Source organism: Phascolarctos cinereus, unplaced genomic scaffold (assembly GCF_003287225.1).
Source record: "Phascolarctos cinereus isolate Bilbo 61053 unplaced genomic scaffold, phaCin_HiC Scaffold_7;HRSCAF=346, whole genome shotgun sequence".
Classification (NCBI taxonomy): Eukaryota; Metazoa; Chordata; class Mammalia; order Diprotodontia; family Phascolarctidae; genus Phascolarctos; species Phascolarctos cinereus.
In genome coordinates, this window is record NW_027556180.1 from 170,996,158 (window position 1) to 171,023,411 (window position 27,254).

The 27,254-nt window shown below is 38.5% G+C and overlaps 1 protein-coding gene across 1 annotated transcript; it reads right to left on the reverse strand.

Moving 5' to 3' along the window:
• Positions 1-3,486: 3,486 nt before the first annotated feature.
• Positions 3,487-27,166, reverse strand: ATP4B (ATPase H+/K+ transporting subunit beta). Its single transcript, XM_020965129.1, has 7 exons — positions 27,055-27,166; positions 21,582-21,710; positions 13,515-13,628; positions 12,432-12,631; positions 9,361-9,420; positions 6,396-6,497; positions 3,487-3,648 (listed from the first exon to the last, which is right to left on the reverse strand). Exons 1-7 carry the CDS (start codon positions 27,164-27,166, stop codon positions 3,487-3,489), a joined length of 879 nt encoding a protein of 292 aa, XP_020820788.1.
• Between the last annotated feature and the right edge of the window lie 88 nt (positions 27,167-27,254).

Here is a 27,254-nt window from a genome sequence, read left to right on the forward strand (position 1 = left end):
CTTAATTCCTAACATTGCCCTATGTTGCATTTATGAGGGGTTTTATTTCTTGACCTCCCATGCTGATTATACCTGACTACAGTATTCACCTGCATGGAGGTGGTAGGGCCAGAAGAACCAGTGTCCTCCTGGCTAATTTATGGAATACTGAAGGAAATAAGATAATAATGTATATAACATAAAAGATGGCTTTATTTTCTGACAGACAGTAACTTTTACAGTGCCCTAATAATTGGGACAGGTTTTCATCTCACCCTCATGATAATAGGTAATTGAAAGTGACTTACAAATTTTACTTACATGAATGACGCCATACATCTCGGTTTCTATACCGCTAATTTGCTATGTGTTGATTTTGACTTAAGTAACATCATGACAATGGATTTTTTTAAGGTTTTTGACCATTAGAAAAGATGACCCTTTATTGAGGAGAAAGTGAAAATTATGGCCATTTACTTAATCTTGATATCCTTTAATAAATGAAATAGGTTAATGAAATTCAGAAGGGAAGAAAGTCTCAAAAATTACCCATGTAAATAAATGTACAGTCAACGTTTGATCATTCAAGATAAATATCTCATATGTAAAAACCTTATAAACTCATTTTAAGGGAATGAACAGGGAATGATGAAACTCAAATCAGTCAATCTAATCAACTAATTCTAGTAGTGTTTGGATGTAATTGGAAGTTGAAATAATTAATTCGGTGAACTTTATATTTGTTTAGCCACGCTGTTCCATTCCCCTCTTGCTATATATGATTGAGACTTAACTATGAGATAGAAGCATGCTTCTGATACCATATGCTTTCCTTCTGTCATCAAGAGATCTGGTTTTTTAAACATCTTTATGTCCAGTAACATAGTGGAATCAACCATTCAAGAATGTACTTTAAATATGAAGGAAATATCAATGACACCTTTTACTTTACATTTCAGAGACTGATTAGAAAACATAACTATTATGGCTAATGTATTAACCAGTTCTTCATTATTTATGCTATTGGAAGGGAAAAGAGGAATAGAAAATTCAAAACAGGTAATCTAAGAATTTTCATTTGACTTTGAAATATAGTCAAAGGCTTGCATACACACTGCTTAAACAGTCTGTTGTTCACAATCCAGATATCAGTTACGTGGAATTCTGTGTCTTTAGAGCTTTAGCTCAGTGGCAGTAATGGAGAATACAAGAGGGCACTGTGGAAATTCCCCTCCTGCACCTTTGTGAATTTTTTATCTACAACTAAAACAGTCACTTACATTGAGGTTAGAACCTGTAGTCATTGGGTATTTGCAACTATATAAAGCCCTTAGATTTTAGGAATGATCTAACCAGTGCATTTTTAATATAGTGTTTTGTAAAGCTGGACCGAGGATTTTACCTAGATATAATGTTTTTATTCCTACATCATTTTTATTGATGAGTGAATAGAGGCTCAAATATTAAATAAGTGGTTTATGGGTTGACAATATTAATGCTAAATATTTGGGGCTAGTTTTCATTGTCATGGAAAATTGGCAGGGGTTACCCCCAAAACAGAACATAGGGTTAAATTATTGAATATTTAGATCAGTCTGAATCCCAGTTTATGGTTTCTAAGTTGTCAGTTCATGTGAGATTTATAATTCCTTCTTAGTTGTTTGTTTCTGATTATTGTTTCTCTAGTTCTTCCCCAAGTACCTGATAATAAGTCAAGATAGTGGTGATCCTTCCTGAAAGAGGCTATGTGGTCTGTCAAAAGAATCTTAGCTGAGAATTCCAGTTCAACTGCTTGCTTCTTGCTCTGTGACCGTGGCCAAGTCTCAACCAGTCTGTGCATCCACCAGACTGTGGCAGTTGTACCCATGCTATCCCTTTCATAGACTCCCAGGGGCTTTGCCTGAAGAAAAGGCTTCTGGTGGAAAGAGGGGAGATCGGTGGACATAATAGCTATCTTCAAGTGTTAGAAGTGCTGTCTTCTGGGAAATGTAGTAATAAAACTTCTCTTGCTTGGTCCAAGATAAGAACTCCAGGAATAAATGGGCACAAGTTACAGTGAGGTGTTTCAGCCTAACATAAGGACGTACCTACTAACCCTAAAAGCAATCCAAAAGCGAGAGGCAGGGAAAGGTCATTGAATTGGAGACCTCTAGAACAGTGGCATCAAAATGAAATTGAAACTAATCTGTACACAGTGATCCCTGCAAGCTGCCTATTGACTTAGTTTTGAAATGTGACATTTCCATGTTTTATTGTATTTTTATTTATTTTGTTAAATATTTTCCAGTTACATTTTAAGTTGGTTCAGGCTACACTTGAGTGTTGTTGGCCACACATTTAGTACCTCTGCTCAAGAGCACTTGGATTCTTATCCCGATTCTACTTGTAAAATGAGGAGGTTGGCTCAGTGACATCGAAGGATTCTTTCAACTCTAAAGCTATGATTCTATGAAACAGGTTATCAGTAGAGCTTAAACACTGTATTTCTTACTGAGTTTTAAATATGGACCTGGCAATCATCCAAAGACCAGCCCTCATACGATAGAGATGCTCATCACCAGAGGGTTTGCATGATAAATATTTTCACTCCCAGCAGCTCACAGAGACAGCCTATAAGGGTGAGAAGAGTTACAACTAGGAATAGAGGACAGAGAACCAACATGATGGATCCTGGAAGTGTTTGGTTTTGCAAATTTGCTGTCACGGATTAATTACTCAGGGTCTGGGAGCCATTCTTTATTGCTTAAAAAAAAAGCCATATAGTATTTAACTAGTTGGCCACTTATTCTTTAAGTTAATATGCCTGTGTACAAAGGTGTAAATAAAGAATTTTTAGTGGTTAATATTTATATTGTGTAACTCACATCCAAAATCATTTATCATGGAAACTTAAATAAGGACATCAAATTGAAAGTTGAATATTCATATCATTTCCTTTTTTTTAACCTAGAAAATAATCCAAATAAAACTTGTAGATGTCCAGTTAAAGAAAACTATATTCTTGTTACTATAAGAATAACTTGGATATATGTCTAAATTTTTCTTATCATTAGTAAAAGCAAGAATACAGAATGTCTGTTATCATAAGCCATTATTTTATGACACATGGCCAATAGCTTTTACATTAATCGGATAATCATTAACAATAGAAAAACACATGGAATTATACTAAGGAAAGTGACTATTGAGATAAAGATGTCAGTCATAATGTCCTTCACTAAATGGTTTCCCAGTAAGGGTTGCTGTAATAGACAAGCAAATCTTTACTGTAGCCACAAAGCCTCACTAATGGAGCCCTGGAAGTATGGATGTCATAGGAAATACCCAGTGGTTTTCACCCAGTTGCCTCTCAGAAATTATCAAGTTGACTTCAGCATTGGTATTGAGAGAAAAAAAAAATTGAAGTTGATTTCATATGGGATTTTGCAAATCAGTATAACACAAGCAATAGTTCATAATTTTCGAAATGTTGACCAGCCTTCTTGAAAGTCTTCACCTGTGCTTGTTTCACTTCTGGATTTTAAGTTTGAACTCCACTTTGCCTTCATATGGATCATGAGGATTGTCAAAACTTACATTCTCTGCAATGATTTTACACACTATGATAACTTCTTTGTTCTTGGGAATGTTGAGGAATTTGGCCGCTACTAGTGGATTGCTATAGTGGGGCTGGAAGGGAAGCATAAGATGGATAATTACTTTTAGGTTTCCTGAAATTGTTTTTGGTTTTGTTTATTTAAGCAACAAATTTAAGGAAAGTGAATGTGAAACATGGTTTTAGTGGAGTTGATAATGGAAGCAGTCACTGTCTGGAAAATCATGTCGTGTTCCCCTACAAAACTGAGTGTTATAGGGAGAAGGCTATGCTTCAGACATCTAATTAACCCTTCTCAGGGGTATTTTAGCAGCATTTACTATTTACTATGTACTGTAGAGAAGTGCATGCAGGAACAAATTAGATATATTATATTTGAGATAAGTATATTTAAAGCAAGAGTAAGAAAGTGGGCAACTGGGGTTTCCAAAACTTTATTATCCCCTTTTGATTAAAAGAAAAAATAGATCACATCTTTCCATAACCAAGGAAAGGAATGATTTAGGATTTCATGGGAGGATTGGTAGGGGAGCATTGGGTTCCCTGATAGGCAAAGGTTAGCATTAAATAATGCCTTTCTTTTTTTTTACATGTATTTTTTTTTACCTGACATCAGAATGCACATCAGTAGTTAATAGTTCACTTCCTCAAATATTTATTAACCATCAATTATCCACCAAACACTAAGTACTGGGAAGAGATATCATAAGTTAAAAAGATTGCTGTGGTGAGGAGGTTCTAATGTACTCTGGGGAAATTGACATATATAATAAAAGATGATGGTACATGATATAAGTATACCAGAGATCCCTGCCCTTGAAGAGCTTACAGTTTAGTCTGGAGGAAATTATATATGAAAAAAAGGGTGGGAAATGGGAAAGGTTATCGTACCTTGGGATATTTTATAGAAAATGTAGCATTTGAATTGTACTGTAAAGAGTAAGTGGGAATTTGAGAGAGAAAGAGAAGGGAGGAACATTTTAAATATGGAGGACAATTAGAAGTAGCCAGAAGTATCTGCACTGCAGGGTATTCAGGGACCTGAGCAGTTTAGTTTTGTCACAGAGCAATCTAGCTTGGCTAGAGCATAAAATGGTGGAGAATATGAAACCCTAGAATATGAAAGACCAGAAAGGTAGAGAAAGTACTAGATTGGGGACACAAAGAAGTTTAAATGTGATTCATTGAGGAATAGGGAACTGCTAAATTTGTCCAAGAAATGCCGTAAGATCTGTGACTAAGGAAAGTCCTTAGAGACGGTGGAGGCAAGATGAAAACCTATTGAGGCAGCTGTTGCAACGGTCTGGATGTGTGACAAGGAGGGCCTTACTGGGAGAGTGGTACTGGTAATAGAAAGGACAGAATAGATGCCAGGGATATTTCAGAGGTGAAATCAATAGGATCTGGTTACTGAATGTGAGGGTGAGACTATAACCAAATTTTCAAACCTGGGAAGTTGGTAAATAAGTTGCAGCCATGTTCCAAGAAGTTCATCTGGGGACATGTTAGGTGTGCTACAGTGGATAGATGGAACATCTAAGCAAATATCCCATAAGCAACTAGAGACTCGGGTCACAGGTATCAGTCAGGGCTTGAGGATATAGATTTGGAGATTGTATGCATAGATTTTTAAAGCCACAAAATTGAGATTTCAAAGGGAAAGTACTGCAAGCATGTAGGGACTCAAGCACAAAACCTCAAGGAAATGCATCTTTAACTGGCAAGGAGTCAGTGGACAAGACACTGGTTAGAAAGAAAATAGAACCAGGAGTGTGTTATATGGATCTGAAGCCATAGGAGGAGAACATAAAGAAGGAAGTGGTGTTATGATAAGTTCATTAGAGCCCAGAGAGCAATTTCAATGAGTTGTAATAGATGCAAAAGCCAGATTTGAGGAGGAAATGTTTGTGTAATGAAGACATCTAGAGTAGGCAACTTTTTCAGTAGTTGACAGGAAAGGAGATAAAGTAGATGAGAGATGAAAATGCACCTTACCCCCTTCTTTTCAGAGGTGGGAGGATTGGTTATACACCAGAAAATTGTGTGTATTGTCAGACTACTGATATGGTAAATAAATTTTGCTGAATCACCAATTTATTCTTTTTTTGTTGTTGTTTGCTAGGAATGGTCTGTTGAGTGAGAGAAAGGGAGAAAATAATAGAAATGAAGGTGATGTAAATACAAGATTGAGATATTTTAAAAAGTCAGGAGAAGGCAGTTTTGGGATCACATTGACCCAAACATATTTGCAGACAAATGGGGAGGACCCAGAGATTGAAGATACATGAGAGGGAGGAAATCAATGCTTGGAACAAAGTGCAGAAGAAGGTGGGAAAGGGTGGGATCAAGGGCCGAGTTAAGGAATCAGTGTTAGTTTACATTTAATGATGCCTCTCCCTCAGAGCTGGAGACGAGGAAAGAGTTGATATTACTGTGAAGTTTTGAGGAGTAGAGAAGGGTTATTGGAGAAGCCTCAATTTTTCCAGTGAAGTAAGAAGCTAAGTCATAAGTATGGAGACACAGTTGAAGACTTGATAAAAGGAAAGTTTTGTAGCATTCATTGGAGAATGCCAAGAATAGGACATCAAATTTCTGTATGTCATCAGTGTAAGAACTTCCTTAATGAACACAGATCCTTAACAAGCCTATGTAGCCTTAGTGGCCTGAAGCCAGAGACTTGCCTATGTCCTCAACAGCCAGTAAATGCCAGGTGTAATTCTAATTGAAAGCCTTTCTTACTCCAAGGCCAGAGTCTTGGCTGTGTCAGCTAAGAATCCGATGATGTCAGTATAATAGAAAAGAAATAAATTCAAAAATATACCTGTGCTTTTTTCCCATAATAAGGGAAGTAGTGTAGACTAAAAGTACCATTGGATGGGTAGTAGTCCACTTCTAGAGGTTTGAAGTCTTTGTGGTCCTTTTCCTAAGAGTGAGAAATAAACTTTTAATCCAGTTACTTTGGATAGTGGCAAGTTGCTTATTTATCAGGTTTAGCTTATCAGATAAGTGATAATAGAAATATTGAGCCATTCCTGTAAACTATTTAATCTTTATAATCAACTTGTCCCGTGGAATTTAACTGTAAGTAATAGTGCTGAGTGTACATTCCTGAATAAATTGATTGAAGAGAACTTATATTTTGTCATCCTCAAGTACAGACAAGCCAAAATATGTTCATAAGCACAGAAATTGCTTGTTTTTCCACATTTAGGAGTAAGAACTAAGTATGTTTTGTTGCTACATGAGACATCAAGGTGCAACAAAATTTTCTTTCCACACCTTTTTCAGTATTCACCAGTAACCACCTGATTTGTTTTTGGTTTTGCTTTTGTTAACAGGACCAACAAATTGTCCAGTATCGGATCTTCAGTTTGGAGGAAAAAAAATAAAAGATATTTATATGAAATATGTACTGAAATCTAGAAGCTCTGTAACTGGGCTTTTTTTTTTATTACTTTGTTTTCAACTAATATACAAATTGGATAGGTATGTTTAAATCATTAACATGAAAACCCAGATTTTAGTTTGAGAAGGAATATTCCAAGTTTTTAAAAAAGCTGGCAGATAAGGCTCTAATGGAAGTAGATATGAATATATTATTGACTCTTAATATTATGTTCTATATACTTACTGATGTTAAGTTGCTAATGTGGTATCTGTTGATAATGTGAATTCAACTAAATTTCATTTTCATAATCATTCAACAAAAATTAAGCACTCTCTGGCAAGGATTATGGCAAGATTGGTATATTAACATATCAGTGTTACATTAATGATAATGTTATAATTATGTTATATCACATAATTATGTTATATAATATTATATATTAATACTAACAGTATATTAATTCAACAAAAGTGGAATAGTACCTGCTCTCAAAGTGCTTACATTCTTAACCACAGAAACAACATGAACATATAAGTATATACAAAATGAATTACGATATTGTTTTAGGAGGAAGTAAAACTACCTTGGTTCTTCATCAGAATTATCACCAAGCATTTTGCATATTTCTCTTGAGTGATGCTGTTCTGGATATATTTGTTAAGTAAGGTAACAATAGCCAGTTTCTGCTCTCATCATTCATGGATTTTTTTTTTCTTTTATTGACCTACCTTGAAGCTATATATTATTTTGCTTTTTAAAATTGCTTTATTAAGCAAAAGGATAGTCACAGGAAATGTGAAGTTGTTATCATGAATTTCATTCTCTTAACAGCATAAAACTGTCAAGAAAACTAATTTATGGTAGTTTTTTTTTTTAAACTGCTTTTTGTCTGAAAAACATGACTCAAATTGTAGAATCTCAATGTTGGAAGAGGCCTCAGAAGTCTTCTTGTCCAAACCTAACCTATGTCTCTCCTAGCAGAGGTTGAAGACCTTAGTGATGCGGTACACAGAAGGTATCTAATAAATGCTTATTGAATTGAAAAATAGAATACCCTACTTCTTGAGGCAGCTTATCCCCCTTTTATGGGTAAGGAAACAGGACCAGAAAGTGTAAATCTTACTCAAGGTCAAACAAGGTAGTAAATGACAGCCTCACAATTTGAATCCAGGACTTCTAAGTCTTAATTCAAGTGATCTTGCTACTACATTATATTGCCTCTCAGTTTGGAATAGCTTTAATTATTCAGAAGTTTTTCCCTCACATCTCTTCAGAACACCCACTTGCTGTTCTCATTGTTCTGCAGTCTAGAGCCAATCAAAACAAGGCTCATCCCTCTTGCACAAGACAGCCTAATAAATAGTTGACAATAGCTCTCTACATCCTGCCAACCCCCCAAGCCTTGCCTTCTCTAGGTAAAGCATCCTTTATTAAAGTTGTTGTTTTATTAATCAGCAAAAATCTGCTTTTTCTCTCACCTCCCCAGTCTGCAATTGAGAAAACAAAACCCTTGTTACCAAGTATAGTCAAGCAAAACAGGTTCCGTAATTGGTTGTGTCTTAATGCACACACACACGCACACACACACACACACACACACACATCTCAATCTACATGCGTATGTCCTTCACCTCTCTTCAGGAGTTGGGTAGCATGCTTCATCATGAGTCCTCTGGAATTGTGATTGGTAATTAGGCTGGTCATAGTTCCTAAGTCTTTCAAAAGTTTTTCATCTTTATGATACTGTTTTCATTGTATAAATTGTTCTCTTGTTCTGCTCACTTCATTCTGTATCATATAGATTTTGCTGATTTTCTCCAAAACTGTTGCTTTCATCATTTCATACAGCACAAGAGTATTCTCTGACATTCGTACATCATAACTTATTCAGCTATCCCCCAATTAATAGGCACCTCGTCAGTTTCCAATTCTTTGCCAACACAAAAAGGGAAGCTTTCAATATTTTTGTACATCTTTAGAATTTGTTTTGCTTAGGACTAATCCCTCCCCGTGTAAAGCCTCCTTAGTTATCTTAACCTACCCTCATGGCATAGGTTCCAGCCCTCTCACTACCCTTACCGTCCTCTTAACGTACTCCAGTTTGCTGACATCTTTCCTAAAATATGGTGTCCAGATGTGACTATACATTTGTCTTCATGTGGTCTGTCTAGGGCTGTCAACTGTCTTGTTTTCAACAGTGTTTTGATAAATGTAACCATTGGTCTCATTATTTTCATGTTATTCCTCTAGTTATACTGTTCACTCATCGAGCTTGCATTTTATATTCATTATATCATCAATCAGAAAGAATGTATTAAATATCTACTGTTTGCCAGGTTACTTGCTAGGTACTGATTACTGTAGAATAGGTCTGGAATAGAAAAAGGGTGAGACTTACTAGGAATGTGCAGTCCACCCTGGGAACGGTGTTGTTGTTGCTAGGGAGAAAATTGACTATCTGGGAAAGAAAAAGACATTTCTGTTAAACACGTTGAAAACAAGCTACTTATTTTTTTCTTTATTGTTTTTATTTCTTCATGTAAGTTTTTTAAAAGAATTAATCTTCCTCACTATCCCTTTCCTCATTGAGCATCACATTTTAAAGAATAGACAAAAAGGTTTTTAAAATCCCTGAATGGATAGCTGAATAACACAGCAAAACAAATTCTCACATTAGCCATGTCCAAAAGCATTTATCTCTTGCATTTTAAGTTCATCTCTTTTCTGTTTAGAGGTGAGTAGTGTGTTTCATTTTCATCATTATGGACATGTGTTTCATACAGTTCTAAAGTCCTTCAAAGCCGTTTTTCTCTATAGTGTTATTGTGTAGATTCTTCTACTTCTACTGTATTTACTTTGTGAAGCTAGGTGGCACAGTTCATAGAGTGCTGGGTCTGGAGCCAGGAAAAATCATCTTCCTGGGCAAGTCACTTAACCCTGTTTGACTCAGTTTCCTCATCTGTAAAATGAGCTGGAGAAGGAAATGGCAAACCACTCTAGTGTCTTTGCCAAGAAAACCCCAAATATCTGAAACGACTGAACAACAGCCCATAAAGGTCTTCCCAGTTTCCTCTGAAACTGTGCATTTCAGCATTTCTTATGGCACAATAACATTCCATTACATTCATTATACTATGATTGTTTAGCCTTTCACCTATAGGAAGATACCCTATTCCCCCCCCCTTAATTTCCAATGTTTGACTGCCATCAGAAGAGGAGTTTTAAGTATTTTTGTACGTATAGATCCTTCTTTTCTTTCTTTGATTTCTTCAAGGTAGAGGCCTGATAGTGGTATAGCTGGGTCAAAAGGAATAAATGGTTTAGTAAGCTTTTTTTTTTTACTGTGCATCCAGAAAATGAATGTGGCCATTTCTGCATTTATATGAAAGAAACGCCTGTTTTAAAAGTCATTTTTACTTATAAGTGGAAAAAACCCTGTAAATTGGCTCCCTGAAGAGACTTTAAATACATAATATTTATATATTTGGGTGTTTTGTGTTGGAATTATTGAGTTTCACCAACTTATTTACATAGGGTTTGTGATGAGTAATCTTGTTTTGTTTTTAAATTCTGTTCTTCACAAAGACCATAGCAATGATTAATCTAATTAACTCCACTTTTGTTGAATGATTTGTTTCCAGATAACGAATTAATGAACAACTCCCAAACCGACCTTCATTGGTTAATGGACTATGTACTTAGCCAGGTATTGCTGGTCCTTAAAAACTGTGAATATAAATCGCAGCTGTCCTTTCCTTGCACACACTTTCTACTGCTCTGGCCAAGTCGCCATCTCTTGATGAAATAGATTTTCCTACACCTTTGCTTTTCCTCATTCCCCAAATTGTCCTCATTCCACCTCTCAATCCAAAATTCCACGTATCAGAACTCTAACAATCCTTCAGGGCTCAGCTCAAATTCTTAGCTTTCATGAAGCCTTTTTTGATCACCCCAGGAGGAAATAACCCATCCCTTCTTTGGCTTGTATTGCCCATCCCACTAATACACGTTTGATTTTCCCATTAAGAGGCCTTGTATATGGTATAGCAGGGAAAGCTCTGGACTGGAAGTCATGAGCCTGGACAAGTCTCTTAGCTTACAAGTTTTGTCATATTCTGACATAGTCAAAGAACATCAAATGTTAGTGCTGGAAGGGCCTTTAGATTATTGAGACCAATTTTCTCTTGATGGACCTGGGTGTTGTTTTTTTGTTTTTTTTTCTTTGTAAAAATGAGTTGGATTTGGGAATTTTCCAAGGTCTTTTCCAGCTCCAAAAATCTCAGCTTTTTTGATTCTGCAGAATTTTGCATCATTATTCATATGCATTATATTCCCAACTAGATCTTAAATCCCTGAAAGGAAAGAAAAATGTTGAATTTGGAATCAGGAGACTGGGTTCAAATCTTAGCTCTTAACACTTGTGTAAAATATTTAATTTCATGTAGCCTCAGTTTTCTCAGCTGTAAAATGGGAGTACATAATTTATGCACCACTTTCTACGCCTCTGGGTTGTTAGGAGGAAAGTGAATTATAAACCTAAAAGCACAATTTAAATGTGCTCCCCAGCCTCAGTTTCTTTATAAACTGTGAGGGTCTGAACCAAAGATCTCTAAAATCCCTTCAACCTATAACATATGATTGTCTATAATTGCTGTTTTTCAGTCATTTTCAGTCATGTCCAACTCATGATCCCATTCGGGATTTTCTTGGCAAAGGTACCTGAATGGTTTGCCATTTCCTTCTCCCCTTCATTTTATAGTTGGGAAAACTGAGGCAAACAGGGTTGAGTGACTTGCCCATGATCACATAGCTATATCTGAGGGCAGATTTGAACTCAGGAAGATGAGTCTTCCTGACTGCAGGCCCAGTGCTTTACCCATGGTGTCACCTAGCTGCCTGTTATTATGTCTTATAAAACTTATTTGTCTGCCCCACAATGTTCCATAAATTTGTTGAGTGTATAATGGTATATCACGTATTTACATATGTGTTTTATCTATATAAACACAAGTGAGGTAAGGATATATATATATATATATATATTATATATATATATATATATATATATATATAATATATATATATATATGTATATATACCTTTTAAACTTTCTGTGATAATATTTTGTGGAATGGTTTTATAAGGGTTTGACCATATTTTTTCTTTATGAAATCATGATTCTGAGAAGTTTTCCATTTGTAGTATCCAATAGTGTTGACCATAGTGCCATGCACGTAATGGGTACAGGACAACCATTTGCTGATTTTGTTTCGCTCATAGCAAAGGGATGAAAAAGCAGTGTGGGAGGCAGGATCTTCCTGAACTGAATATACTTTAACTTGAGTAGAGCTTAAGTACAAGGATTCCCATCATTCCATGAACTACCTCTATCTAAAGGAAGAAATTATACTGGGTGTTGAGTCTTAATACTCATGATTAGCACCAGCCTTTTGGAAACTCAATGCTTACCCTATTCATTTTAATGATGAAACATGGTTTTCCTTCCTCAAATCCAAAATTAGGATCTGTCAGGCCTGAGCAGTTATGAAGCATATCTGCTGTGAACTTGCAGGAAAACTTGGTGTGATTTGGAGCATGAAATTCTTTCTGAATGAAGTACTGCCCGGACGAGCAGTTTATATTTTCCTCTTGTGCCTCTGGAGAGTAAGCTGTAATGGGATGACAGTTTGGCAAACAATGAATTTCACCAACCTTGCACTGGTGGAATGAACTGCCTTATTTGTGTATCACCATACTCTCACTTGGAAGTTCTATCTTAGCTCACTCACTGAGGAGGAAGGATTTTCAATTAGAGTGACATTAAATTTCACACAATGTTAAATTGCCCTTGGAAACCTCACAACAGAAATTTCCTTTAAAAAAAAGAATTTTATTTGATGAAGAGTTCCACATACCTGTGAGGTCATAAGTCCAAACCCAAAAGGCAAGGAAAGATCAAATAGGTTTAAAGAAAAGTCAAGTGATGATAGAATATGATTTGTATCTCACTAAATCTAATTCTTCTGAGCTGCCCAAAGAGCTTCCAATGCTGTTGTTCCATTTAGCCTCAGGTCCTTAGCGGTTGGGTGAGCCCCCCATTCATGAGGAGATTTGTGAGATCATATGAGATTTGCCCAAAATCACAAGGCAAGTCATCGAAAGATCTGAGACATCAGTACAGGTCTATGTGTAAACACAGACATAGACGACTGTGTCTATACATGCAAAGCAAATGAAGCATTATTTGTGTAATTCAGGCTAAAAAATCCCCCCCCCCTCAATGATTGCCTGAAATATCCTGATTATTAGGATGATTTCAGGGAGAAAAATTAAATGTCTCAATGTTTTACATAGATATGTGAAGTCAGGATCTAGAGAGATATTTATGGTAATTATGGGCTTTGTGTTAACGAGCAAATCATTTGTCTTCACAATCTCGGTTTTCCTCATCTATAAAGTGGGGTTAATAATACATGTGATTTAAATTTGGCTTCTTCATTATTTTCCCTCTTGGAAAGTCAAAGTTAAACAAAAAAAAGTTTTTTACTTTACCTGACAAAAACATATGAAGTGTCTGGGTAAGATCTTTCCAGGAAGTGTTATCAGAAACATTGTAGAAGATTTGTAGACCTCTTTCACCATAAACATCTGGCCTTAATGTCACCCCTGAGGGGGAAAAGAAAATGCCCAACATTTCTGATTTGTCCATTTACACCAGTGTAACAGGGAGAGATAGGGAGCAATGGCATACTTATCTTCTTGATGAGGATACATCACGTGGATTGCTTTGTCTCAAAGTTAGGCAGTAAGCATCTGGAAAAGCTGGGCTAAAAACCTTAGCATCCCCAGGCTTCCTCTCTTTAAATGTTTCAGTGGATTTAATTAGATTTAAAGACAATTTGTTTGAATATGGAACGCAATGTTTAATTCTTAAAGCACAATGTAAATGTGAGTTGTTATGTATCATATGACTCAGTGTCAACCCTTGGGAGCTAGGTGGCACAGAGTGCTGCATTTGGAATCAGAAAGCCCTGAGTTCAAGTTCAAATTTGGATTTCAGATACTTACTAGCTGTGTGACCCTGGGTGAGTCACATAACCTCTCTGTGCCTCAGTTTCCTCATCTGTAAAATGGGAGTTATAATAGCACCCACTTCTCAGGGTTCTTGTGAGGAACAAATAAGGCAATATGTGAAGTGTTTTACATATCTTAAAGCAGCATATAAATGCTAGCGATTATTAACATCAAGGTCATCATTTAATATTACAGTGACTAGTAGGTGTATGATATAGTTAGAGATTATGAAGATGGGCTGTTTGGAACATATTATGATAGATGAATACAACTCTAAATATATGTACAGCTCGTTCTGGGCCTGAAGTATGTTCATCCTTTATAAACCAACTGTGAGAGAGGCCCTTGAATATGGTAAAATCTTCACAACCACTTATTGAATCAAGTTGGCCACATCCCATTTTTCTTCTCTGCTGCCTCTGAAGCGTCTCATTTCTCCTAACCTTGGTCCCCACTTCTTATCTTAATCTACCCTTGATTAGTAATGGGATTTGCAAGAGCAGGAGAGGTGGCATTTAGGGAGGAGGGAATTCCTCCTAATTCACTAATCAGTCACTCCTCAGTGACACTGGTTTTTGTTGTTCAGACATTTCAGTCACGTCTGATTTTTTGTGAACCCATTTGGAGTTTTCTTGTCAGAAATACTGGAGTGGTTTGCCAGATGAGGAAACTGAAGCAAACAGGGTTAAGTGACTTGCCCAGGGTCACACAGCTGGCAAGTATATGAGGCCAGATTTAAACTCGGGAAGATGAGTCTTCCTGACTCCAGGCGAAGCACTCCATCTACTGGGCCGCTTAGCTGCCCCCTAAGTGGCAGACACAGTAGACTTAAATCCAGGCAGTTCTGACTTCGAATCCTGCTGTAGACAAATCCTAAGTGTGTGACCCTGGGAAAGTTACTTAATCATTATTATTCTTAATAAATATAAGAAGCATTTCTTAAGCATCTACTTTGTGCCAAGTACTGTGATAGGTATAGGTGAATACAACAGTCCTGGCTGTCAGTAATAAAAATGACAAATATTTATATGGCGCTTTAATGTTTGCAAAGTGTTTTGTGTATAGTATCTTATAATCCTGTGGGGTAGGTGCAATCATTATCTCTGTTTTACAGATAATGTCTCTCTGTCTCAGTTTCCTCATCTGCAAAATGGAGGCGGGGGAACTAAATGGATTCTAAGGTCCCTTCCCGTTCTAAATCTATAATCCTATTAATTGCCCTGAATCACATAGTAAATGTCTGAGGCAACAATCAAACTGGCTTTACACCCAACACTATTTGCCATACCATGTTGTTTGCTTGCATCCCCTGCTAGCTTGTATTATGTTGAAGCAAAGCAAAATGGACACAGATAAATGCTAGGTGGCGAAGCGGATAGCGCGCCAGGCCTGGGGTCAGGAAGAGTTCAAATCCGCCTCAGACACATAAGCAAGTTACTTAACCTTGCTTGCCTCAGTTCTCTCATCTGTAAAATGAACTGGGGACGGAAATGGCAAACCATTCTAGCATCTTTGCCAAGAAAACCCCACATGGGGTCACGAAGAGCCAGACACAACTGAAATGATTGAACAACAAGAACAATGACAAAAACAAAACAGAGACAACATAAATACAAAGTAATTTAAAATGGTGAGAGGAAAACCAGAAATGCCCCGTTCTAGGAGGTCACACTTCCAATGCTCCCATCGGCTGTATTCTAGCCATCATCTGGTCCCTAGCCCCCTGCCCCAACATCCTTCTCAATTCCTCTACACCCCTTAGAATCCTACTGCAGATTTGAATTGTTGTCTGTGACCCTCTAAAGCTTGAGTTGCTGATGCAAACCTCTCTGTGCTAGACATTTTAACAAGAAACACCCACAGGGGTTTCAGCTCTATGTGAACATTTACTGCTCACAACAATTAGGACCAAGTTTTTCTTGCTCTGTATCAGTCAACAAATGCTTGGTATGCTTTGACCTCCCAGATTCCTCCCTCCCCTTTGGCAGTAAACCTAGGTATTGGAAGGAATATTGGCCTGGCTCCCAGGGTTCTCCCAGTTCTGTTTTATTTTTACATTGGATAAAAACAATAGCAGCATTAATAACTAGCATTTACACAGTGCTTTAAGATTTGCAAAGTGCCTTCTGTACATAACTTTATCTTTTTTGTTCCTCACAACATCTCTGGGAAGTAGGTATTATTGTTATCCTGATTTTCCAGGTGAAGAAATTGAAGAACAGAGTTAATTAAGTAACTTGCCCAAGGTCACAGCTAAGAATTGTCTGAGGCAGGATTTGGATCTTAGAACTTAGATCTGCCTAGGTCCACTATGCTACCTAGAAGCCCAATGGATAACTTTCAATTTTTTTTTGTTTCCTCCTTTGTAAAAGAAGAGTGATGGAATGTAGCCCTCTCCCACCATAAAAGGGATTGTGAGAATAAGTTAAATGATAGGTTTTTAAGGTGTTTTAAGTGGAGATGAAACAGGCCTTTTTGATGACATGAAGTCAGAGAAATGTAAATAAAAAATAAGTGAGGTTTCACCTTATAGTCATCAAAATTGGCCAAGGTGGGACTAGTTAATGTTGGAGGAACTGTGTTGATATGTTGTTGATAGAGCCATGGGTCAGTCCAAACATCCTGAGAAACAATTTGGAGTGTGTGTATGTGTGTGTGTGTGTGTGTGTGTGGAGTGGGAGGGGAGAGAAGTGACTTCATATATTGATCTTTTTCCAGTAGCCTTTTCTCCATTAATGTATCCTTACTGTCCAGTCTCTTCTTTTTCCAGTTCATCTTTCACATCATTGCCCAAACAAATCTTCTAAAGCCCAAACCCGGCAATACTTTTCCATTGCCTCTATAATAAAATAGAAATCCCTTCACAGTGTGGTTCCAGGCTGCCTTTCCAGATTTCCTTCTCATTACTCACCTTCACTTAGAACATGTTCTAATGAAACATTGACTTGCCCTTCCTGGGTTCAGCATCTGTCTCTCACTTCTCTGGACTCCTCTGCCCTCCTCGTGTCTGAAATAAACTCCCACCTCACCTCTGCCTTTTAGAATCTCACTTCTTTCAAGACTCAACTGATTCTGTGGCCTCCTAATGGTCTATCCTTTCATTATTCTCTTAATTTTTATTATTCTTTTCCTAAATAATCATGTGCATATTGAAATGTTGTATTCACCCCCACCCACCTCCTAGTATAATTTACACTCTTTGATAATAACAGGAACTTTCCCCCCTCCCCATATTATCCCTAGCTCATTACAGAGGACATTGCACATAATAGGTACTTAATAAATACGTGTAGCTATTAAGGTGTGGAGGAATTGCATTCTGCTTGTGGAAGGAATTCCCAGATCGTATGATCATAGGACCACAGGTCTAGAGCTGAAAGAGATCTTAGAGGCTCTCTAATTCAACCCCCTCAGTTTACAGGGAGGGAGATGAAGCAATACCCAAGGGCACACAAGTTGTAAGCATCAGAGGTCAGATCCTTGAAACATTAGACTGTGAAAGTGCTAATTGGTGATAGTAAAGTAGAACAAAATTTGCAAATGATTTTTCCATTGAATCAAGTTCCAATGCACATGTGACCTGAACCTAGTTACCTCCCTTCTCTGGGCCCATCTCCTCGTCTGGAAAATGAAATCATTGAAACAAGTAACGTCCAAGCACACTTTCATCTCTACATCCTATGACCTTGTGAGAACCAAGCAAAGGTCTGTGCAAAAATTGAGGATGGAAGGATAGGTCACTTTGGATTGGTGGGAGAAGGCTGTTTTGTGCCTAGTCCAGGTGTCTCTGTTTTGTTAATTAGGTGGCTAGTCACTTGCTTTTCAAGTGAGGTTTCCTGCTGTTTAATAGATATTTGATAATTGCCATATTCATAGGATTTAGAGTTGAAAGAGATTTTGGGGTCAAGAAAGAGAGACTTAGAGAACATCTGGTATATCCCCCTCCTTTTATAAATGAGGAGACTGAGGCCCAGAGATGTGGGAGGTGTTGTGCTATTTGTGGGAGATGAAGATGAAAGTGGGCACAATGCCTGGCATGAGTTTATAAAAAAAAAAAGTGGGGCTTGGGGGCAGGGGTGTAGAATGGGAAGATGTAACAGCTACATAAGCATGATACAAAATGGAAGGTCACAGGGGCAAAGGAGAAGCAGCAGGTAGGCGTGGAAAGAATATTGGATGTTGAGTTGGAGGACCTGGACTCAAATACCATCTCTGCTGCTTACCATTGGTTTAGCCCAGTTCTCCAACTGAGTCTCAATTTCCTTATCTGTAAAAAGAAAGGGTTGGACTAGGTAATCTCTTAGGGCACTTCTGGCAGCAGAGCCAATGAGAGCCAAGCAGAGTGTGAGGACACATTTGACGAGAGCTCAGAGGATCTTAGACCTAGGACTGCCGAGGACCCCAAAAACCAGCTAGTCCAATTTCCCTAATTTTACAGATAAAGAACTAAGACCCAGAGAGATGGGTTTGCCCAGTGTCACACCATTAATCAGTAGCAGAGCCAAGGGCTGAACCTCTGACTTCAAATCCAATGCCCTTTCCGCTAACTGGAGGGGTCACCTTCAGGGGTAAGGGAGTGTGTGTGTGGAGTGGGGGCGTGTTAAGGGAGGGTTTTTATGCATAGTTCAGTTATCTCTATGATAAGTCTATAGATTTAATAATAATAGTTAGCATTTATATAGTGCAGTAAAATTTGCAAAGAGCTTTACAAATATTAACTCATTTTATCTTCACAACATAAAAGGAGGTAGGTGCTATTATTATCCTCATTTTTCAGATAACAAAACTGAGGCAAAGAAGCTAAATGGCTTGTCAAAGGTCATAGCTAATAAGGGTTTGAATCTGGATTTGAACTCGTTTCTTTACGATTACATCTACTGCACCACTCAGGTGCACAAATATGATACGGTACACTATAATATATGATACAATATATGATATGATATAATAGGATGTGATATAATATAGTATAATATATGTACAATATACAATATAATGCTACTTTTATGAGGTCAAAAATAGTTCTGTGGTATAACCGAAATAGTGTTGTACTATTTAAATCAGGAGCCCTGAGTCCTAACCCCACTCTGTTTTTAGCTAGCTGTAACCAGTTTCCAGTTCTGGAAAGGACTACCTCTGGTGCTTACTGTGCAACTCTGAGCAAGTCACTTAACCTCTCCAAGTCTCTGTAAAATGATGGCAAAGTCTCTTTCAACTCTGAAGTCTCTTTCAAGTATAGTTGTCTATCATTTAATTGTGCTGGACCTTAGTTTCCCATCAGAAAAATGAGGAAATTGGTTCAAGTGGTCTCCAAAATCTGTTCCAACTCTAACAATTCTAGGATTCTCTGTCTTTGTTAACTCTGAATTAGTGGTACCAAGTGAAGCAGCTCCATGCTGGGGCGGAGGCAGGGCCAAAAGTCAGCAACTCATAAAATATGCATAACCACTGACTCTCTGCTGTGGTGCACCTGGATCCCGGGACATCCTGGATCCAGGGTAAGTCATCATGAATCCCCTAGTTGACTGTGCTATTAAAATAAGATGGGATTCCAGTGTCCAAAATTAGAGCTTCTGTACAAAATTATTTTTTAAAAAAAGTATTACATTTCTAGAAAATTACAATGACCAAATTTATCCCCAAAGAAGTAGTAGACTATGAGTGTGAAATATTGGGTACGATGTCACATATGTTGGTCTGCTTTGGTAAACTGTTGTATTCTCATTTTTATTTTTTGTATAAAGGTTTACTTTCTGGAAGCAGAAGGTAGAAAGACATATTGGGAAATGTAGATGATATAAAAACAAATACATCAATAACATTTGTTTTTAAAAAGATCATATTTGAACCTGCCTTGGGGGCCACGTTCATACTTCTGCAGGTTAAAATATATGGTACTTTGAAAGAACATTTTTTTTAAAGGAGTATGAGTAGAATTAAAGACAAGCCCCAGCATGGAGTGAAGGAGAATGGAGTATCTTAGGGAGCTTCCCTTAGCACTGTGTCCAATATTTTATTGGTGATTTGATGAAGGCATAAATATTATATTATGCAGATGCTACAACACTGATAATTTACACAACAAATGAAAGAATCAGGATCCAAAAAAAATTTTAATGAGAAATGAGTTAAATCTAACCTCATTAAATGGATTGATTGAAGAAGAAAAAAAGTACAAGTAGATCTAGAACCAGATTATGATGTGAGGTTATCCTGCTTATCATTTATATTTTTGATCATATTTGTGATTTTGTTGGCCTAAGGAACTCCCAGTGAAGAAGCTCCTTCCAATGCAGATCAGCAGCTGCTTTGCAGCCTATAATCACAGAGAATTCCTGGGGCTGAGAAGTTAAATGATTGGCCCAGGACCACACAGTACCTATATCAAAGCTAGGACTTGACCTAGGCATCTAGGTGTCACAGAGTGCTGCGCTTGGGAACTGAGTTCAAATCCAGCCCCAGGCACTTATTAGCTGTGTCACCATCAGCAAGTCACTTCATCTCTGTCTACCTCAGTTTCTTCATCTGCAAAAAGGAGATAATAATAGCACCTACCTTCCAGGGTTATGAGGATAAAATGAGGTGTTTGTAAAGAGCTATATATAAATGCTAGCTATTATTATTCCTCACTCTGAGGCTGGCTCTAACTGGCATCCAAATAGAAATAAATTAATTAATAATCTATATCTTTTTTTCTTTTTTTTTTTGGACTGGACCTGTTTGTTGATACAGAAAACTCTTTGCCACTATAATTTGCCATCTGTTTTGTATCTTATACTCAAGAGATCTGCCTGGAGCACTGTGAGGTTAAGTCAAGTACCCAAGGTCACTCAGTCAGTATATGTCAGAAGAGGGACTTGAACCCAGGTCCAAGGCCAGCTCTCCATGATACCAAGCTACCTGTCATACACATACACATACACAACACACACACACACACACACACACACACACACACATATTCAAATTCACACATTAAAATTCCATGTCCACATGCTCATGTGGGACACTTTTTAATGGAAGTCATACAGACATAAGATTTAATTCCCAGAAGTCCTCAGCAATAAACAAGGTTAATAGCTGTCATTGCCAATTGATCTCCTTTGTAACTTCCTTTTGTATTTATACTCTCTGTCTTATCCTCTTGTAACTTTTCTGACATTACTGTTTTCTCCCCAGCTAGCTCATAAGCTCTTGGAGGATATGAGGCATATAGACTTTTTGTTTCCCCTGCTATGCCCAATCTGCTTTTTTTTCCCCTTTCATTCAACCCTGCCTAAAATGTAAGCAAGAAGAGACGAGAGACTGGGAACTGCAGGAGATGATTTAATGGTGCTGGACACGTAGGTGGTATATTATAAACATTTGATTGACAAATTAATTGATATTCTGGACCTGATTGTTTTCTTTCTAAGGAGGAAAACTCTAGAGGCTAAACCCTGCTTTTACCATCAGCTTTGCCATGGGGGCAAACATCTGAGAAATTCAGTATAAATTATATATTTTTTGATATTGGGTTGAAGCAAGTCAAATCATCATATTTACCTGGTGACTTTAATTGATCTTGGTAGTCTGGTGTGTATGGATCTATTGTCTGCATTAAAGAGTAGATGGCAAGGGCAAACAGCCCACTCATCACCACATAGAAAGCCACATAGTAGAGACTAATCCACACTGTGAAAAGAAAAAAATAAGGTTAAAAGTAGCCAGCCCTATTAATTTGGTCTCTGTTGCTTTGCTAGGCAAGCTGTGGAATTAGCCAGCTAAATGTGCTAAAATCAGCGCAGTTGAAAAATGTTTTAGGCTTTATAAAGATCTTTCTCCATAACAACCCCAGGAGTGGTTAATTCAATAACTCCATTTTACAGATAAAGGCTAAACTGATAGACATTTAGCTAGTAGAGACAGAATATGAATCCCACTCTTTTTCCACAATAGCACATTACTGCCTACTCTTGAGGAGTGTCCTTGAATTTCTTGTATATTAACTCGATGACAACTCAAGGGGAGCATCACTTAAAGGAAGGTCAAGGTGACCGCTACAAATATGACAAGGGGATTTTGCTCCCAGGCAGACTAGTTAGGTATCTGCCCAGCAACCTTTGGGGTAATCTGAAATTTTTGTACTTTTCCAGGGGAGAGGATGAGCATGGTAGATGCATACCACTCTGGAAACTTTGGCATCCTGAAAATTTGCCCAACCTACTTTATGGATTTCATCCAACCCTGCTTCAAGTGTGAGCAAGAAGGTCTGACAAACACTCTGATACTTCAAAACAGGAAATAATGTGTGAGGATTTGATTTTCCTGTTTTTTAAAATATTCAGATGAGTAAGTTTGGGAGTGTTTGTTTTGTTTGTGTTTTTCATTTGGTTTGTGACTAAATCCTGTTTATTTCATTACTTGGGATGGTTGTCCCCATATCTTAAAATTTTCAAACAAATTTTAAAAAATTGTGTTAAAGCAAATATTCCTTTTATTTTTCCAAAGAACTGAAGCTTTGTGTGGTAGAACATGACTTTCTGTTTGTTATAATTTTCTAGATAAGGTAATAAAAAGACTCCAAGCTTTTCTTTACTTCAGAAATTGCCATGTGACTGGGTGTGGGCACCAGTCAGTGACTCAGTCTCTCCAGTGGCCCAGAGCAGCATTAAAGACCGGGAGCCAAATGAATGAAAGTGTGGGAGGAGGCAAAAGAAGCAGGACAAATGAGCAGCAACTCAAAACACCTTCTATTTAAAGCCTGTGTTTTATTCTGGTTCTACTCCCCTAACTGGCTGGTCAACTCCAGTTATGTCTGGACCTCAGTTTTCTCATCTGTGATATGAGGATCAAAATACTGATCTGTTTCCGATTATTTATCACACCGTGCAAAAGGAACTATAAACCATTTGTCACAGAAATGTTGGCCAATGATCATAACAACACCCCCCCATTCAGTTTGATTCAACAAACACTTATTAAAAACCTAGCGAGGCTCTATGCTGGTGAGCCACACAGAGACAAAAACAAAATTGTCCCTGCATTCTAGGAATTTATATCTAAAATATTGCAATTACTTTGTCCTTCAGATTACTATGGAAAGGTAGACTTTTCATACCTTCCTCAAATAAGAGTGGCATCTTCTTGAAGGCAATGAGTCATTTTTGCCTTTCTATGCCAATGGCTTGCACATAGTAGGCAGTTTAATAAATGCTTGTTGATTGATTGATTGATTTCACTCTGACCTTTGGCCTTGTGACCCAAACCCTGTGTTGGCTTTTTGTGCCCAGGAATGCTACTTCCAATGTATTTGTTGGACTGTTACAATTTTTTATGAGACAGATGTTGGCCTATCTCCAAGGACATCTCTCTCAGTTCATTTACAACAAGGGACTAGGAAAGGAGAGAATTCTGATTAAGTGAGAGTTAATATCAATTCATATTGATATTAAAGGATAAAGGTTAAATGATTCCTCAGATCATAAGATCATAGGTTTAGAGCTGGAAGAACATTTATTGTATAGGTGAGGCCCAGAAAAATTAAGTCACTTGCCCAAGGTCATATAGGAAGTATGTGGCAAATTTGAACTGTGGTCCTTTGCTTCCAAATCTAAAGCCTTTCCATTGTATTTATATTAGTTAGTGGTAACAAAACTAGCTTGGGTCTCCTGACTCCCGGGGCACGGGATTTTGCACCAGGGTGCTTTCTTTTGCTATGTAATGAGGTCCACGTGGTATGGTAGGCATAACAATAATACTGTAGAGAGAAACAACTTTGAAAGACAAACTGTGATTTCAGAGCACCAATGATAAAGCATGCTCTGGACAGGTGGACTGACAGGGCAGAATAAGGTATACATTTTCAGTCAAAACTAATGTAGGAATTTGTTTTTGCTTGACTATCCACATTTGTTTTTTCTCTCTCCCCCATCCCAGTTGGGAGGGGTGAAGAAAAAGGGATTATGGAAAAGGTAGCAGAAAGGAGGGACAGCCAGGTGATGCAGTGGATAGAGCTCCATGCCTAGCGTCAGGAAGACCTGAGTTCAAATTGACCAGGGTCACCTAGGTAGGAAGCATCTAAGGCCAGATTTGTACTCAGGGTTTTCCTAACTCCAAACACTCTGTCCACTGCACCGCCTAACTGCCCAAATAAACATAAGGAAATGCTTTAATCAAAGTTTTACTTGTTTGGGGATAGAAAAGTCTCCCCCTCCTCCCCATTCATGTTATAATGTTTTCTTTTTACTCAAACAATGGAAAGAATGCTAGGTTGGAAGATGAGGAAATTCTAGCTCTACTAAGCACGATCTGTACCACCTTAAACAAGTCACTTCACTTTTTAGGCCTCAGTTGCCTTATCTGTAAAATGAGGGGGTTGGCCTCAGTGTCCTTCTAGGCTCCCTTCTCAGCTCTGTGCCAGGCCCTGAGTTAGACAATGGGGAGGCAAACATAAAATTTAAACTGAGTTTTCCTTGGCCACAGATTTGGGAGGCTATCTTCAGTCTATTTCACCCTAAGAATGTTTCCACCAGACCCATTCAAGCTGGACCTGCCTGCAGAGCAGTCAGGCAGTCCCAGACCAGCAGCTGGCTATGTTTAGGTTCCCAGGACATTTCAGTGGGAATGCCTGACACCTTGAGGCCTTCGTGGGTAGACGGAGGGCGGCAGATCAGTTTAACCTCACATCTTCAGGAGCCGTCTGGTGTTGGCTCTGCCTCTGAGGGTGGAGACACAGCCTGGTCTTTCCGGGTAGCCAAGCAGCTGTCTCCAGGGGCTGACCTCAGATCACATCACCCCGGGAACTAATCTGCAAGTGGCTGCCAGCTCGTTTAGATGAGCTCAACCCTTCTTTAAATAACAACTCGGGTCAAGAGATAATTCCCTTTTCTCCCCTCTTCTTCCCTCCCCCCTCCATCCTGATGAGAGGATGTGGGGTGAAAGGAGGCCAGTGGCTCACTGTGCAAAGGTCACCTAATGTCCATAAGCCAAGGGAAAATGAAATGATTTTTAAATAAAGGGAGAAACAATTCCCAGATGTTTGTGGCAGAAATGGCCCTGCCTACTTCCACATTTTAAGCTGGGATGTGAAGAGATTCTGAGGGATTTTGTTTAGCATGGTGCCATTTGTATAGAGGCAGTAAAAGTCTGACAAATTGTTAAATTGAAATTAGGAACCTCATGCCTAAATTGTAATTATTATGTGGCCCAAATTCTGTTGCTTAAAGGCAGTAGGGGAGCAGGGATGGAGAACCTGGGGCCTCGAGGCCACAGCCCTTTGACTAAATCCAAACTTTGCCGAACAAATCTCCTTAATAAAAGGATTTGTTCTGTAAAACTTGGACTCAGTCAAAAGGCCACACCTGAGGACCTAAAAGGCCACATGTGGCCTCAAGGCCACAGATTCTCCACCCCTGGAGGGGATTGGAAGCTAGAAAGGGTGCATTTTGGCTATGTGACCCTGGGCAAATCGCTTAACCTGTCAGTGGCCTGGCACCCCTGCAAAACTCTAAGTTGCAAGGGCAGCTAGGTGGTATAATGGATAGAGTACTGGCGCTGGAGTCAGGAGGGCCTGAGTTCAAATCCGGCCTCAGACACATAACACTAGCTGTGTGACCCTGGGCATGTCACTTAGCGCTATCGCCTAGCCAAAAAAATTAAAAAAAGGCAAAACTCTATGTTGCAGAGAAGCTGTTGGCTTGCATTGGTAGAGTTTTCTCATCCAGGAATTCCTGTTACCAGTGGAATCACTGGTCCAATTTGTATCTGTCTCCAAATCTTGCCATAAGGCCTTCAGGTTAGACTTGTAGTATGAAGACACTTGGAGAGGTAGCATAAATGTGTAACAGAACAGATATTGCTGGGCCTACTTCTCACTCTCTTCCATTTTTTTGATGCTGTCCAAGGGTAATTCCAAGGATTTGTAAAAAAGCTTCCAGGGAATGAGGGAGAGGGAAGAATAAAGACCGAGACTGAGCTTTGTATTAAAGAGGAACGGTGGGTTTGGGAGATGATGAGTTCAGTTTTTGATGTGTTTGAGTTGTTGAGATAGCTGGTAGTGTTATGCAATAGGCAATTAGAAATGTGATGAGGGAGAGACACAGAGAGAGAAAGAAAGAGAAAGAGAGTGAGAGAGAGAGAGAGAGAGAGAGAGAGAGAGAGAGAGAGAGAGGCAGGGAGGGAGGGAAAGGTCAGGACTATAGACACAGGTTTGGGATCCTTCCACAGAGGCATAGTAGAATAGTTGAAATTATAAAAGTGGATGATGTCACAATGTAGGAAGAGACAAAAAGAGGACTGAGTATCCCATTGGTGAACATGGAGGAAGAAGGGAACTTTGTGAGAGACAGAAGGATCAGCTGTGGGGAAAGAAAGTCAAGAAAATAAGTAAAATGTCATAGAAGTCAATGAAGATGAGCATGTTCAAAAGAGAGAGGGTGGTTAATAATATTACTGGTAGAGTTTCCTCATTCAGTAGTTTCTGATACCAGTGGAGTCGTAGTAGAATAATAATCCTGAAAAGCCGTTAAAAGATCACGGAGGATGGGAACTCAGAACTAGCTGGTGGATTTGTACCGTTGGAGGTCATTTGAGAGCACAGTTTCAGAATAGTAGTGGGGGTGGTGGGGTGGAAGCCACATTACAAGGAGCCCAGCAGTGAAAGGAGATGGGGGACCTGATTGTGTTCATAGGCAAAGAGAAAGGAGCCAATGGTGAGGCCAGATGCATCATTATTCAAGAGAGAGTGACTAATTACTTTCTACCTTGTCTCCTTCGGTATTGTTAAGGTGTCATGGTGCAGTGGTAAGAACACTAGACTGGGAGTCAGAAGGTCTGAGTTTGACTCATGGTTTCTACCACTTTCTGTGTGACTATGAGCAAGCCATTCAACCTCTGTGGGCCTCCGTTTCCTCCCCTGTAAAAGGAAGCTTGCACAGCTTTTGTTAGATTGTGCGTTTCTTTTCCTCACCCATACATAGAATGCCTCCATGAACCCCTCTGGTGTTTATGGAGAAAATCTGCTGCCAATTGCACATACCCCACTTAGACAAGGTCCTTCCCAACATCTGCCCTGTGTCCGGATTCCAGCAGTAGTGGCGGAATTCTTCCATCCGTTGACTGCAGGTCTTTTTTTCTTGTAAAGCTGCCATTTTCCTCAATCTGAGGAGTTCCCCACTCTGTGATAATTAATGCTCCAAGAGTCAGAAAAGAAAAGCCCTTTCTTTGATTTATATAGTC